General features: G+C 43.5%; 1 protein-coding gene across 1 annotated transcript in view; it reads right to left on the reverse strand.

Moving 5' to 3' along the window:
* ADAMTS14 (ADAM metallopeptidase with thrombospondin type 1 motif 14) overlaps positions 1-15,370 on the reverse strand; it is a 98,840-nt gene that overhangs the window by 58,792 nt on the left and 24,678 nt on the right. Inside the window, exon 4 of the mRNA XM_073354774.1 lies at positions 13,812-14,008. Within this exon, the coding sequence (XP_073210875.1) occupies positions 13,812-14,008 (197 nt within the window). The remainder of the gene's footprint in view (positions 1-13,811; positions 14,009-15,370) is intronic.

Consider the following 15,370-nt stretch of genomic DNA (forward strand, 5'->3'; position numbering starts at 1 on the left):
ATGCATGGCACACTCATTCAACGAGTCATAGCAAATATATTGGACCTGATTCTCAGGTCTGGCTGATATGAAGATACTGGTCCTGATTCTCAAAACTGCTCTGGTCAGGAGCCAGCTTAACCTGCCAGCTGAGCATTCCCCTGACCTGAAGAAAACCCTTGCTGGCATAAAGCCAGCATTGCTGATACTGTGTTACACCCTCGCAGCATAGGCAGCATGGCTGGCCAAAAGGAAGTGTGGCCAGGGTGAGACGGTGCCTCGGTACTCAAGCAATCCCCAGCGACTGCAATGGCCCTCCTGGACTGTTGGCTGCCTGGTGCAATTCAAAGCAGCCCAGAGTGGCCCCCCAGTTGCCCATAAGACCATGGTTTAATCTTAATTTTCCTTGCTGAATAATTATCACAGCTTCATCGGCCTTGAAACAGGACCTCTGGGTACTTTGAGAAATGGACTGGAAGGTTGTCTACTGTGACGTTGCACTCTATATGATTTTATTAAAATATGCTAATGAGTGTGAATCTAATATAACTGGAATATGCTTCATGCAAAAGGTCTCTTGTAAGGTATCATTACAAAGTTTATAATCTAGTGAGTGTGGTCATCCTATTTGTATAGATGTATCACTCTTGTATCTGAAACTAGAAATATGAAATATAACTCTGAGGTCCTATTGTAGTATTGCGAAGTGTGGGCCATTAATGGTGGTTTGGAATCTTTATGGCTCCCATCAACCAGGACAATTGACTGCGGATGGCTCTGTTTGCTTGCAGGCCTTCCTGTGAGTCAGGCTGGGACAAATGAGGGCTTGGAGTCTTACAGTGACATGTGATCATGTCACCTGAACTGGAATACACCTTTAAGCTGGTGCTTTTCCATTTAGAAGGAAGGGTGGGAACCCAGAGAGGGACAAAGGATTCCCACTTTCTGCAAAAGATATATAAGAGGGTAGAACAGAACAAAGGAGGCTGCAATCATGAGAAACCTCCTAGCTACCAACTGAGCTGGAACAAGGGCTGTACCAGGGGAAGGACTGTGCCCAGACTAGGAAGGTGTCCAGTCTGTGATAGAAGCTTATTGAAACATTTGAGGGTGAGGTTTTATCTGTATTCAGTTTTCTTATTGTATTAGGTTTCGACTTGCGTGTTTTATTTTATTTTGTTTGGTAATTTACTTTGTTCTGTCTCTTATTACTTGGAACCACCTAAATCCTACTTTTTGTATTTAATAAAATCACTTTTTACTTATTAATTAACCCAGAGTATGCATTAATACCGGGGGGGGGGGGGACAGCTGTGCATATCTCTCTATCAGTGTTACAGAGGGTGAAAAACTTATGAGTTTACCCTGTATAAGCTTTATGCCGGGTAAAATGGATTTATTTGGGGTTTGGACCCCATTGGGAGTTGGGCATCTGAGTGTTAGAAACAGGAACACTTCTTAAGCTGTTTTCACTTAAGCCTGCAGCTTTTAGGGGACGTGGTTCAGACCTGCGTCTGGGTTTGCAGCAGGCAAGCGTGTCTGGTTCAAACCAGGCAGGGCACTGAAGTCCCAAGCTGCCAGGGGAAACAGGCTCAGGGGTAGTCTCAGCACATTAGTTGGCAGTTCCCAAGGGGTTTTCTGTGATCCAACCCGTCACATCTACTTTCACTGTTTCTTTGGTAAGTGCTTCTGTGTCCTGTGCTGAGACAGCGTTTGGAACTTCTAATATGATTCCTTCTTGGTGAAACATATTTACCAGAGCAATAGGACACGAAGGCACCAGCAATGGATGTATCTATCACTGTCACAAAAAGCTGTACTGCATCCGGACACCAACCCTTTTTAGACTGACACCTACAAGCCCTGCAGTAAAATTAGGTCACTCACTTCCACAATGAGGCTCCAAATAGTAACTGCTAACAGGTGCATCACAGGAAAGGAGAATGGCACCTTACCACCATTACAACGTCCAGAATTAGTAGCTGTTGGAAGAGGAGAGCTTTATGCTGTTAAAGCCGGCAGGGAATAAAGCACTGGCATGTTTATGCACCGCTACCTTACAGAGAGGCTTTTTACATATCACCCATCTCTCCCCCAGCACAAGACTAGGAAAGATATTTTTTGAGTAGAGAAACCAAGACGCACACTGCAAACCAGAAGAAAAATGGATTTGGGAACAGTTTTCCTAAAGAGACACTGCTCACATTGCCAATGTGAGACTACCAATTAAAAACAAAACAAAACTTCTGCTAAAGGTTCCCTGACAAACCAAGCTGGATAGAAAATGACATGTCCACAGCCTTGTGGGGACTGTGGAACTGTTACAACACAAATCACAGCAGCTTCCTACCTTCATCTTCCTCTAAAAATATAGTTCCATTCTACTTAACACAGCTGATGGGCTAATGGCCCAATGCAGCCTGGCTGCTGGAGATATGCTTCCTCTCTTGTACTCTTTTGCCAGGGGTAGTCGCATTAGACATACTACTGCAACCTGGTTGGCTTTCTATTTTGCACTGGTTAAGTGCCATTATCATCACAGTCCAATTGTGCAAAGGTACAGTAACTCCTCACTTAACATTGTAGTTATGTTCCTGAAAAATGCTACTTTAAGCTAAACGATGTTAAGTGAATCCAATTTCCCATAAGAATTAATGTAAAGTGGGGGGTTAGGTTCCAGGGAATTTTTTTCTTCCAAACAAAAGGCTATATTTTATATATATATACACAGTATAAGTTTTAAACAAACAATTTAATACTGTACACAATAGTGATGATTGTGAAGCTTGGTTGAGGTGGTGAAGTCAGAGAGTGGAAGAGGGTGGGATATTTCCCAGGGACTGACTTACTGCTCAGTGATGAACTAGCACTCGGCTGAGCCCTCAAGGGTTAACACATTGTTGTTAATGTAGCCTCACACTCTACAACGCAGCACGAATGGAGGGAGGAGACACAGCATGGCAGAGAGAGACAGAGACACACATTGTGTGTGGGGGGGGGGGGACCATAGATACACACCATGTGTGTGAGAGAGAGACAGAGACAGGCACTGCCCTTTTAAGTACTCTGACCCCATTCTAAGTACACTGCCTTTTTAAGTAGATCAGCAAGTTGAGACAGCAGCTGCTGCCAGCAAGCTCCCTCCTTCCTGAGCCCTGTCGTGTTTCCCCACCCCCGGCTCTGTGGAGATGAGGTACAAGATCATGGGGAAGAGGACACCCTGACATTAGCACTCCTCTTCCCTGCCCCTCTGCACAGCAAGCAGGAGGCTCCCAGGAGCAGCTCCAAGGCAGAGGGCAGGAGCAGCACAGGGCAGTGGGGGAAGGGGCAGCTGAACTGCCCAGCACTTGATAGCCTGCTGGGCAGTTGCCGCACAGCGAACTAGGGGGAGCTGATAGGTGAGCTGCCGGTCCACCCTGGTTCCAAGCCCCCACCAGCTATCTGCAATGAGCTGCTCTTCCTGCAACCAGTAGACAAAGCAGGCGGCTGCCAAACAACATTATAAGGGAGTATTGTGCAACTTTAAACGAGCATGTTCCCTAATTGATCAGCAACGTAACAATGAAACAACGTTAACCAGGACAACGTTAAGTGAGGAGTTATTGTATACAGTATGAACCACCAGCTTTTCCAGGGCAAGGGGATCAGGAGGGGAAGGCACAGGATGCCTGATATTTAAACACAAACTTCATATATATGAATACTGACACATAATTTTTGTTTACCTTTGCAAGCTCAACGTACTTCCAAAAGGGTGAGGAACGAGTTAAACCGGTGTTTATATACAGCAATGAACAACTTGTTCACCAGATGAAACTATAGTTCAACAAGCATTTGTACAACAGTGTTCTCAGAAAAGAGAAAGTATTTGTTTCCAAGCACAGCTGCAGAGGTTAGCAATTCCACCCTCCCCACACATACTTCTGATGCACTGCCACAGAAGGATACAACCACACAGCTCTCACAAAGCCCTGCAGAAACTCCCATGCCATGCTCCTGACTGCAGCATCCAAATACAAACCTCAAGTTCCCCCAGTGTGAGCTCCTCAGGGCAGAAGTCCCATCTTTCCTACAGTACTCAGTTGTTCACAGCAACAGCTCAATTAGCCTTCTGACAGTGAGTTAAAAGGGTAGTGCCTCTTTCTTCATAGTGCAGGTTGTTAACCAAGCGTGACCTCTGGTGGGAAAGGTCTTACGGGCATTTCTCTTGTTGGTCAGACCACTGGTGCCTCAAAGACCTGACTGGGTTGCAATATGGAACTGAGCTCGCCCAGAGGTCATGGATGTTATCTCAGAGTCACAGATCAGTGGCAACAAATTAGCAATCTGTGAATGATGGCATTTGGGGTGACAGTTCCCTGATGCATTCAGCCACGGTAATGTCCGTCAGTAAAGGAGATGAACACGGTTAACACTACAGTGTCAAGCGCCTGACAAACTGCACTGGCCCAAAGACTCTGCATAAGGGACAGAAGCACAGAGGGGAGGGGTGCTCTTCAGTGGCTGAGAATAGCGAACTACTGTGAAGGGGCAAAAGCAGTGGTGGAGAGGCCTTTGACCCTGCAGTGGGCTGAAAGAGCCCTTATCCTGAGCTGCGAATTGCTGGTATAAATAAATGTAATTCTGTTTATGTTACAAGAAGTACTTCTTAGCCTATGAACTTTCAGAATCAGGACCTGGGCAAAAACTAAAGATGGTTTACATCTGAATACACCTCCATTACACAAGGGTTGAGTAGACATCTGGCAATAGATTTTTCAAAATATTTGTGGCAAGTTAGCCCCTACATCTCAGTTTACAAGCACCAGTGGGTAGAAATCACTAACACACACCCAGAATAAATGGCCCAGTCCTCCACTGGCATAAAATACCTTGAGATTCTTGGGGTTACACCTTCGCAAGAGCTGTGATGATTCTAAAGTTTGCAAACATCTCTTGATGAGCTTCTGAATTCATTGCTCATCCAACCCTTTTACTTAGGATATATTTAGATTTTAAAACTCCAGGAGTCTTGGCTCTCATTTGAGCCTGCCTCACTCTTTCTAGTTAGTCATACCGCACTCCAGCCTTGCCATGGCTGAGCTACCAGCTCGTTAAATCCTCCCTTGTTACAGTCCTGATGGCACACCAGCCAAGCCGCTCCTCTTTAGCCTTGCCTTGAACTAATGGGATTAGTACTCAGTTGTGTGGTCTCGGTCAGGCTGTGATTTATAGACGCTGGCATCGTCCTCTTGTGCACTCCTTCCCAATGAATCCCCAAGCATCCTCCTATCCCCTGTGTCCTCCAGACCACAAAGCACAGGCTATGCGGCTGAACTGCACATTCCACTAACATGTTTTCAGTTAAAAAAAGGAAAAACAGAGAACTATTATAGAGGAATGTTACCGTCCAGCACACTCTTGTGTTCCCTCCACAGTGCCAGGACAGTCTTGTCAGTGCTGTAACCTGTCTTCTCACTATGGCTATACTGTGTAATTCTCACGGCACACTTTTGGCTCACCAAGTGCATTTTAAAACCTCTCTCTGCTGAATTCGGTACTTTAGGGAATTACTCCAACAGTAGGTAAAAGGGAAGCAAGTCTGTCAATCTGAAGTGGGGGTGATGTGGAAAACTCCACACCAAGACACCTTCCCCCCCTCCTCTACATAAACATCCTGTAGCCCTTTGTGACATCATGACATGGCAGGGGACTGGCTTGAAGAGAAGGCTCAGAGGGGTCCCAGACAATGATGGATAACTAGCAGGTGAGTCCATTAAACTGTGAGTATCGCCCATTGAGTGCAAGAGATGCGTCAGAGCCAGAAGCAAGAAAGGAAAGAAAAAGGCCTCCTTGGAGGGAAATGCTTTGGTAAACTATTCATTTTGCATATTACCCAATGGGGTCATGTTTTCCCCTTTTATTGATCTTTTCTTTTAAACTCATTAAACTCACAAATGGGCCCTTTATTTGAAAAGACAGCTGTCCCTCTTTCACTCTGCATAGCATCCTGAACATTCACACAGTGAAAAGCACTCCCTGCTGCGTATAAACCATGAAATGTGTTTGAAAATAAAGCTTTTGATTAAAACTGACAATTCTGAGCTTCCCATGCTGTCCCCCAAGCCGAAAAAATGACATCATCTGTGACACCAGCAGTGTGGGGAGAGACCAGTGTCAGAGCATGTAACCCCTTCCCTGCCTGATTTCAGAGCAATTTAACAAATCAATGGGGCCTCACCCCAACCTCTGTTCATGAACAGATAAGAGACTTACTTGCATTTACAATTCTTGTGCATGCAAATGACAGGATTTAGGCACATGAAACCTATTTGCACAGGCAAACTGTGGTTTACGGATGTGACAGAGCAAAAGAATTGTTACCATGACTGAGCACACAAATGGAGCCAAAGTCAAGGGCCCCCTGATAAACTAGCTTTTAAGATTTCAGGGAAATATTAAAAATATTTTACTCTCATCCAGGCTCTGACATTCATTGATGTCTTTCAGGAAGAGAAGCGCACTCAGCCAACTACAATGATCATTTTAACTGAAAATGTTATTTTAAAAAATCGTGAAAGCTGCCCTGAGGACTCCATCTCCACTAAGCAAACCTCTCAAGACACCACTTTAAAGAGGCTCCAATGTGTGCAGTAGTTAAAAGCCATCTGACCTTTTGTTAAAGAACAAGTAAACATCTTCTGCTGGTCTCTTTGGGAGTTGCTTAAGAAGATCTCATGATAGAATCCTCACTTTAAATCCAGTGAGACGCATGTGGACTTTCAGGCAAACCTGGATGTTGTTAGCTTAAAGTTGAAATGCAGAGCTCTCATAAAAGTGTAGTAAGCAATGTAAAGTCCCTGGTCACTTACAGGATCTCTGAATGGGCAATTACACCTTACATGAATTATCTGGAAATCGGATCTTCCCACATATGCTGAATCTATCAATTTCCATGATCAAGATTCAAGATTTCCTCTGCAACAGCTGAAGGCAAAACAGATACCCAGCCTTCTCAAGCAATTCCCAGCTCTGTCATCAACTGCTACTGGGGAGAGATGGAATCCCAAACTCAGGTTCTGGCAGGTAAGTAACAAAGGAACTGGATTTTCACCACTCTGCTTCACCGCTTTGTTAGCTTCCTTCTCTCTGTCACTCTCATCTTCTACCTTCTTCCATATTCTCCTTCCCCACATGCCTGGAATACCCTTTCTAGTCCAGTACACCTCATACTTAGCCTTCTTTTTATTCAAGTCTCTTTCTGAAAACTCATTTCCTCTATAAAGCTAATAATGCTACACCATACCTGTAAAACATAGCCACAAACCTTTACTGAAAGAAAAACAAACACACAGTAAAATGATATAATAGTGAACACTCCACGGCCCTGATCCTGCAAATATCTACCCACATTCTTTGCATATGCAAGTAGTCTAAACTGAACTCAATGGGATTACTGACATGCGTAAAGCTAAATAAGTACATAAGGATTTGCAGGATCAGGGCCTAAATTACTACCATGCTGAAGGGCTCTTAGTGAATTTTTGAGTTTATCTTTGTCTGACTATTTACCCTCTAAACTCTGGGGGCAGGAGCCTCATATTTCTTTGTGCCTTGTACAGCATTGAACAAACCCTTGGTGGTTAATAAATAAATCAGGAGAATGCACAAGAATAAAAATTTTCACATACTTTGTTTTAAAATGTAAATCTCCCTGTAATTTTAAACCCACTTGTATATTTGGGGATGGCAACAGTGTTAAACACTAATGCAAGATAGCAATGGAGGATGATAATGCCATTTAGGAATGCTTAAGGAACTGCACAGTACAGCAGGCTCACGGTAATCTCTCAATGTCAGAACTATGTTTATTGCAATGAATAGAAAAGAATTACCATGAAGCATTACTATTTCTTTATTGTTACACTGATATGCCTTAAAATTCAGACTTCAGGAGGTAAATAGCTAGCAGGTGTGTTAAGAATTTAGCTAGCTGATTGACTCACACTGACATTAATGGGAGACATACAAGTAAATCCTTACATCTCACACTGATAATGTACCCCCAGCCTGATTGGCACCATAGCGGCTGCAATGCGAGTTAATGCTGTTTTGGTTTCTACATTTTAAAAAGTCTTCAGAGATTTGTCACTTCAGAGCTGGTCATGCCTGCATAACACTTCCCATGACGCTGCAGAAAAGAACTGAAACAGGGAGGAGAGGAAAATGCATGAAAAAAAGAATAGCTGTTTTCATTCTCCAGTTTCCAACTGTACAGAAGTTACCACTCAGTATATCTCAGCTGGTCCACCTGACATCACGTGGGAACATCTCAGTTATGAGAAATAGGGCTTTGAGCACAGAATCATAGAATCATAGAATATCAGGGTTGGAAGGGACCTCAGGAGGTTATCTAGTCCAACCCCCGACTCAAAGCAGGACCAATCCCCAACTAATCCACATCTCTAGCTTCCAGACACCAAAGCAGCGAACAAAAAAGCAGGAAAGACAACAGGGTTAGAAGGAATTTCTCTTCAGGCCCCATCTGGTGCACAGACACTGCATCTACTCTGTCCTGGCATGAGACATTGAGCCAACGAGGAAGGGAAATGAAGACTGAGGGAGGAGGAGGGAGAGAGAGAGAGAAAGACCTTTGTGAAGACTGTTCATATTTGCAGCTATTTCGGTGTCAAATGCTCAACAGTGCAAATGCTTTGAACGATTAGCAGTAAAATAAATACTGGTCTTCCAGGTCAACGAGCTCTTTGGGAATATGCACATTTTGCTTTCTTTTTTGTTAATAAATGGTTAAAGGAAAACTCCTACAGGTCAGTAGGAGAGAAGGTCTGGAATAGGGTTCTGGGGAAACCAGGAGAGGCTACTCAGAACTGATAGAGAGGAGCTGAGGATTGCCAAAGGGGAGCTTCGAAATGAGGGAGAAGCTCCTGACTTTCATCATGAATAGCTGCTCTTTGAGCACAATTTTCGAAAGCACCTAAGTGACATAGGAGCCTCTGAAAATTTTATCCTTTGTCAACATGAAGCAACAATTAAATAAACTAAATGCAACAGACCCTTCTCTGTTCACTCTGGAAGAACAGCTTTCACAGCATTTCCTGGACTTTTGGGGGACAGTTTTCAGAGAGGTGCAGAAGGAGGTGACATTTCTCTCTCTCCATCCCTCTTGGGAACATCCAAAACAAACTGGACATTCTTGGTCTGTCTTTGCTGAAGAAGGCAATGCGAATGAACTCCACACTTTTGTTCTCTCCCTTTCTCCCAACCTGCCCACCCAACTTCAGTGCCTCTCACTCAAACAGGTGTTCTGGACAGCAGCCATCATCCACAAGGCCTCTGCAGAGATTTTCATACAGAGTTTTTTGTTTAGATCATAAACGCCCAGCTCTAGCCTGTCAAGAGTTCTGCAAAACCATGAATTGTTTATATACTTGCAGAGAAAGCAATGCCATTCTTGCTAATATCTCTCTTCAATGAGGACAGTGTCAGTAGAGCAGTGTTTCCCAACCAGTGTGCCATCAGACTCAAACAGGTGTGCAGCAGAATTTTCTACATGTGAGAACAAAAACTACATGTGAGAACAAAAAAACCCCTACCCTTTTATTTTAATTGGTGTCGGAGCCAGATCGCATTCTGTACTTTTCCTCTGCGGGACGAGGCCCCTTTCAAATATTATGCATGCATCACGTTCCATTCCCCAAAGTGAGGTTAAGAGGGACAAACAGTAAACAAAGATGACATGCCCTGATGAATGCAATGCACTGCAATGAGCCTTTGATGATGATGCACACAAAAAAACATGTAAGTCAAGCCTAAGTTTTATATTTATATTTGACTCGGGGTAAAAGCCAGAATGAGCCGGACCTGGGATTGCATGATAATTAATTACATTGCATTTTAAAATGGTGGAGAAAGTTACACACACTTGGGAAGACTATTTTGGGAATGAGAAGAAATGACTAATTATTAATTGTTTGTCATCCCAAATTATTATTCTCAAGTACGTATCACTTTTTCCACTGAGCATGCGTTTGTCCAGAATTCTTATATTTAGCTTTAACGTTAGTTTCCATTGTTGAAAATGTTAATTCTGGCACAAAAGACAGGTCGCAATCTACCATTAGCCGCTATGGTGGTTTTGATTTTAACCCTACTAGCCTCATTCTGGATTGGCTCATAAATACTCATGAGACAAAATTTACAGTGGCCTATGATATATGCCACATTACGCTATGCTTATATGAACCTGACGTAACGGGAGGTGAATGCATTTTTCAAATCTTACAAAGCTCAAAAGTTACAGTGGTGAATTTTGAATTTATGACCCCAAAATGGACAAATATTTAAAGAAAAAAGATTTTAGCAATTTCACATCTACTTGCAGTGATAAAGCTGAACCTAAAACTAAGAAAGTGAAAGTGTTGAACCGACACTTCTGCGAGAGCGAACCTCAATATAGGGAACCACCTTGCACTCTTCCACATTGTCTCATGTGCAGGGAGAAACTCTCAAACAAAGCCACGGGGACAAATAAGTTAAAATGACACCTTACAAGCAAACATTCATCCCTTGCCAAGAAGGACATACTTTGTTTTACACATTTGAGGGACCAGAATGAGAAGCAAGCACGACTGATGATAGACTATGCAACTGTTTCTGACAAAGCACTGGAAGCAAGCTACATGGCTGCTAAGCTTGTAGCAAAGACCAAAAAGCCACATACAATCACAGAGACATTAATTTTACCAGCATGCAAAGAAATCGTGGGAGTAATGTTAGGTGCACATGCAGTCAAGGAAATTGAAAAAGTTCCCCTTTCAGATAACAATGTAAGTCGCCGCATTGATGCCATCAGGTGATATTGAGATGGTGCTCGAAGAAAAATACAAGTGGAAAATTTGCATTGCAGCTTGACGAATCAACAAGTATCAGTGGCCATGCTCAACTCTTGGCTAACGTAAGGTACGTTGACAGAGATAGTATAAAAAAAAAATTCTTATTTTGCAAAGAACTGCCAGGTCACATGACTGGAGAGGATACATTCAGCGTGACAACAGCCTACCTTGAGGAAGGAGAACTTCACTGGAAAAATTTTATCAGTGTTTGCTCCAGTGGGGCAACCTGCATGACTGGCAAAGTGAAGGGGTTTGTAAGCAAGGTCAGGGAACAAAACCCAGATGTGTTGGTGACGCACTGTTTCCTGCACCATGAAGCACTCGTCACCAAAACACTGCCAGAAGAACTGTCTTCAGTTTTAGATGGAGCAGTAAAAATAATGAACTTCATAAAACTGCAGGCCTTAATATCATGCATTTTCTCCTTGCTGTGTAAGGAAACAGAAACAGAGCATCAGAGTTTACTTTTCTACACTGAAGTACACTGGCTTTCCCATGGAAAAGTTCTCTCACGCTTGTCTGAGCTGAGAGAGGAGATCATAATGGTCCTAACTTCGGAGAAATCATGGTACATGGACTTGATCGCTTATGTGCCATGGTGTGCAAAGCTTGCCTACCTGGCTGATGTATTCTGCCACCTCAATGAGCTGAACAGGAAAGTGCAGGTAGATATGAGCATCTTCCCTCCAACATGGATAAACTGCATGCGTTTAGGTCTAAGCTGGCCCTCTGGCATGAAAAAGTAGCAAAAGGAACAACAGAAGTGTTCCCCTTGGCAAATGCAGCAGATCCTGCTGGCACTATTTTGGTCAATGTCATTTGGAAAGTTTGGAATTAAAATTCAGTTCATATTTTCCTTCAATTCATAGAGAAGTTTTGACTGGTCCTTAGAGTTCCTCTGCGATGCAAAGTGCTAAGAACGTTACAACAGCAGCTCAAGGTCAGCTTGCTGAATTAGGGAAGGACCACATTTTGAAAACAAAGCTTGATGATACGCCCTGGGACTCTTTCTGGTTGAAGGTGGGAGGTGAATATCTTGTAATCTCTGACCATAGTATCTCCATTCTGTTGCCCTTTTCAACCTGTGCAAGTTATGGTTTTCAAGCCTGACTTACATCAAGAACAACCAAAGAGAGCAGTTGAGCTCAGTGAAGCACGAGCTCCAAGTGGCACTGATAACATTTCCTCCCAGGGTTAAATGACTCTGCGCCTCAAGACATGCTCAGGTGTCTCGTTCAAAGTTTTTCATTATTTATTTTTAATTTTTGTATATAATTTGTTGTCATTCATCACAGACTGTGAATCACAGTGTGCATCGAAATCAGAGGAGCATTTCAGAGTTCCATTCTGTCAGGTGGAATGCGAGACTTGCAATCTCTGGAGTTTGGCTTTTGATGTTGCTCACTTCCAAAGCCATACAAAAGAAGAAGTGGCTCAAAGATGAAAAAGTAATACCGCAAGTCTTGATACATAATATCATTAGTTGATGTCTCTTGATTGGTACAACTTTTGTATTATTTGTTAATTATTATTAACATCATTAACTGTACTGTACACACTGTGAATGGCAAGGGTGGTAAACAACTTAAACCGAGGCGATAAGAGGGTGGGTTCATTTGGAGACAATATCGCGGTGTGCCTCAAAATAATTAAAGGTATCACGACGTGCCGTGGCAGAGGAAAGGTTGGGAACTACTGCAGCAAAGGGACAGTTCACTTGAGTTCTCTCCCATAACTATGCCTTATCTGCACTCCATCCCTTTCCCTCTTTTACTGCTGATGGTATTTAACGGGCTTGCTTAGCTCCCTCTCTCATATACTGCAGCTCCGAAGCTGTCTTCCAGATCTAGGCTCACATATGGGGAAGAGAAGAAAAAATCTTCACCCCTTAAATAAAACAACTGAGTGAGCCACTTAAACACCAGCCAGATAGCAACAAACACTGCCTACTTCCCCTTCTTGGGACTCCCAGGAACAAAAGAGGCACAGATTAGGAAGCCGTTTTGAGACACTCTGCAGTAACAATGCACATACAGCTTGATGGTGCAATAGCACAACTGGGTTCGATGAAATAAAAAATCCACAACCACCAACCAATACAGACCAGTAATATTATGGAGGACACTAAAGAGTCTTTTTAGCATACGTGCAACATGCCACAGCTGGCACGTGACCAGGATTCATCACTGAGTTTGGTCTGCTGGTTGAATCTATGGCTTCCCCGGCCCAGGCTGGGTACTGACAGGGAGTGCAACATGAACACTGATCCATGCCCCAGTAGTATGTCATTTTGCCGTGGCTGAGACAGTCACAGAGATGAGTAGAAAACCATTTGTACCACATATCCACTTTTCATCATTTCAACTACTATATTTGTTAACTGTTAAAGACAACCCTTCTCAAGGCTTATTTTTCAGAACAATAGATTTGGGACATCACAATAAGTTTTGTGTCAGAAGACTGTGATGGCAAAACAGAGGGTAAGGGCTTCACTACAGGACCAAACTAGGAGGGCACCCTCAACTCTGATCCAAATATCCAAGAAAGAGGGGGAAATTACACTAAAAATAAAACTGTCTTTTGTACACAGGCCCCTTCTGCCTCCTGTCTGACCCCAGTGTGAAAATTCCTCTTCGAAGTCCAGAAAGGAGAACCAACAGCCTTCATCAGGCAAATCCATCTCTCTTCCAAAGGCACCCCGAAATATACCTGGATTACTTGACTTATTGTTATTCAGAACTCAGCCAAACTGCTAGTGAATAAACTGGCTATAGAATTGCCACTATATGAAATCATACACACGGCATATGTAAAAAAAGCAATGCTTTGCATAGTAATTATCACTACCCATTTCTATTTGCATCCACTCAATCTCCACAACCTCCCACATCACTTCTAGGAGCAGTGCTTTATAAACAACAAAAGAAAAGAAAACCTCACTATGTTCATGAGTGTGAGGACATAATTCTGGACGTGTTCCTTCCCATGGAACCGCACAACTGAATCGTCCACTGCCAGCAAGACCTCAATGTTGTAGTCATCCTTCTTGGCATGGCGTCTCTTCCGGTCCACTTCACCAAGCCGGTCTTCAATCAGGTCCAGTGAGTTTGGGAGCTCACCCACGCTGAAGCTTGGAACTGTAGGGGTGAGAGGAAAGAGGAAATGGTGAGAGATTTCAAGGCTGCTGCATGCAGAACAATGTGGCTTTAACAATGTTCCCTGGCTCTAATACAGTTACTTGTCTATTTTCTTATATGCATGTGTCATCTGTCTGTATGAATGCCTATAAAATACCTGCCTGCTCCCTGTATTGATTCATGCCCCTCTACCCCCAGCCCTGCAGTGCCCAGTGAAGGAGAAGCTGCCAGTATATTGACTATAGGGGAGGAGTCTGTGGACAGAGAGCCCTGTGTTTGTTCCAGTTCCCTGCCCCTCCTCCTGAAGGTTCTGGAAGGGAAAACACGGTTTTGTCAGCATGAGAAATAAAGACGTGCCTGGTGGCTGTTTAGCAACAGAGCTACAGTGTCTGGTCTTTTATTCCATTTAAGGAGAAGGTGCATGTGTGCTCCAGTTTTTATTCACTGGGGAACTGGAATGCAGTTTTAGCTCCAAGGCCCAGAACCAGCCGTTTCTAATGTCAGCTTTCTCTGGCAGTCACGACATCTCCAAGCCCAAAGGACTCCTCATCCTGGGTGCCAAAAGAAAGGTCACTCCCCATGTCTGCATACACCTTGAGACCCCACGCTGTGCCTACCCTCTCCGCGCCTCTGCCAATAACCATGGAACAAGTGGCTATTTCAGATGCTTTTTATTTCTGCAGTGAAATGTTATCATCTCCCTGACAGGAAAAACAGCAAGTCCACCATTCTGAACATTTTTTGGCTACTGTCTTGCTTAAAATCTCTAATGACAGCAATAAGAATGCACCTTTACTTTCACTATTACTGTTCAGGGTTTGTATCCAGGATTGAGGCCCCATTGTGCTAGGAGTTGTACAATACACATAAGAAGGACCATAGACCAGCAAGATAGACAGGAGAATGCAGGAAAGTGAAAGGGGATGGGAAGAGTGATCAAAGGGAGACAAAAGGAAACAGAAAGTTAAGGCCCAGACCCACAAAGGCATTGGAAACAGGCAGCTAAATACCTTTGAGGAGCTGGGCCAAAATCCATCAGATGTCATTTCTGGAAGCAGCACCTCTTAGTGGCCACTGAGAGCAGGCATTGCCAACACCAGAAAGGATGAGTTAAGGACTTGGAGCATGTTTTATTTTAAAAGTGACTATCATAGTGGTGAAAGGTACAAGATTAGACATCAAAGGGAGATGACGTCCAAGGATACTAACAGCATGGGAAGCAGGAACATTATGAATCCCACTCCTCACTGAATTCAACCTAAATTCACCACCCAAGCCAAAAATCTGAGTAAGTGCCCCCAAAATGAGTTATAAGCGTTCTCTGAAGACAACAACTTATAGGGGCAGCTGGGAAACCTCTCC

Source organism: Lepidochelys kempii, chromosome 7 (assembly GCF_965140265.1).
Source record: "Lepidochelys kempii isolate rLepKem1 chromosome 7, rLepKem1.hap2, whole genome shotgun sequence".
NCBI classification, from domain to species: Eukaryota; Metazoa; Chordata; order Testudines; family Cheloniidae; genus Lepidochelys; species Lepidochelys kempii.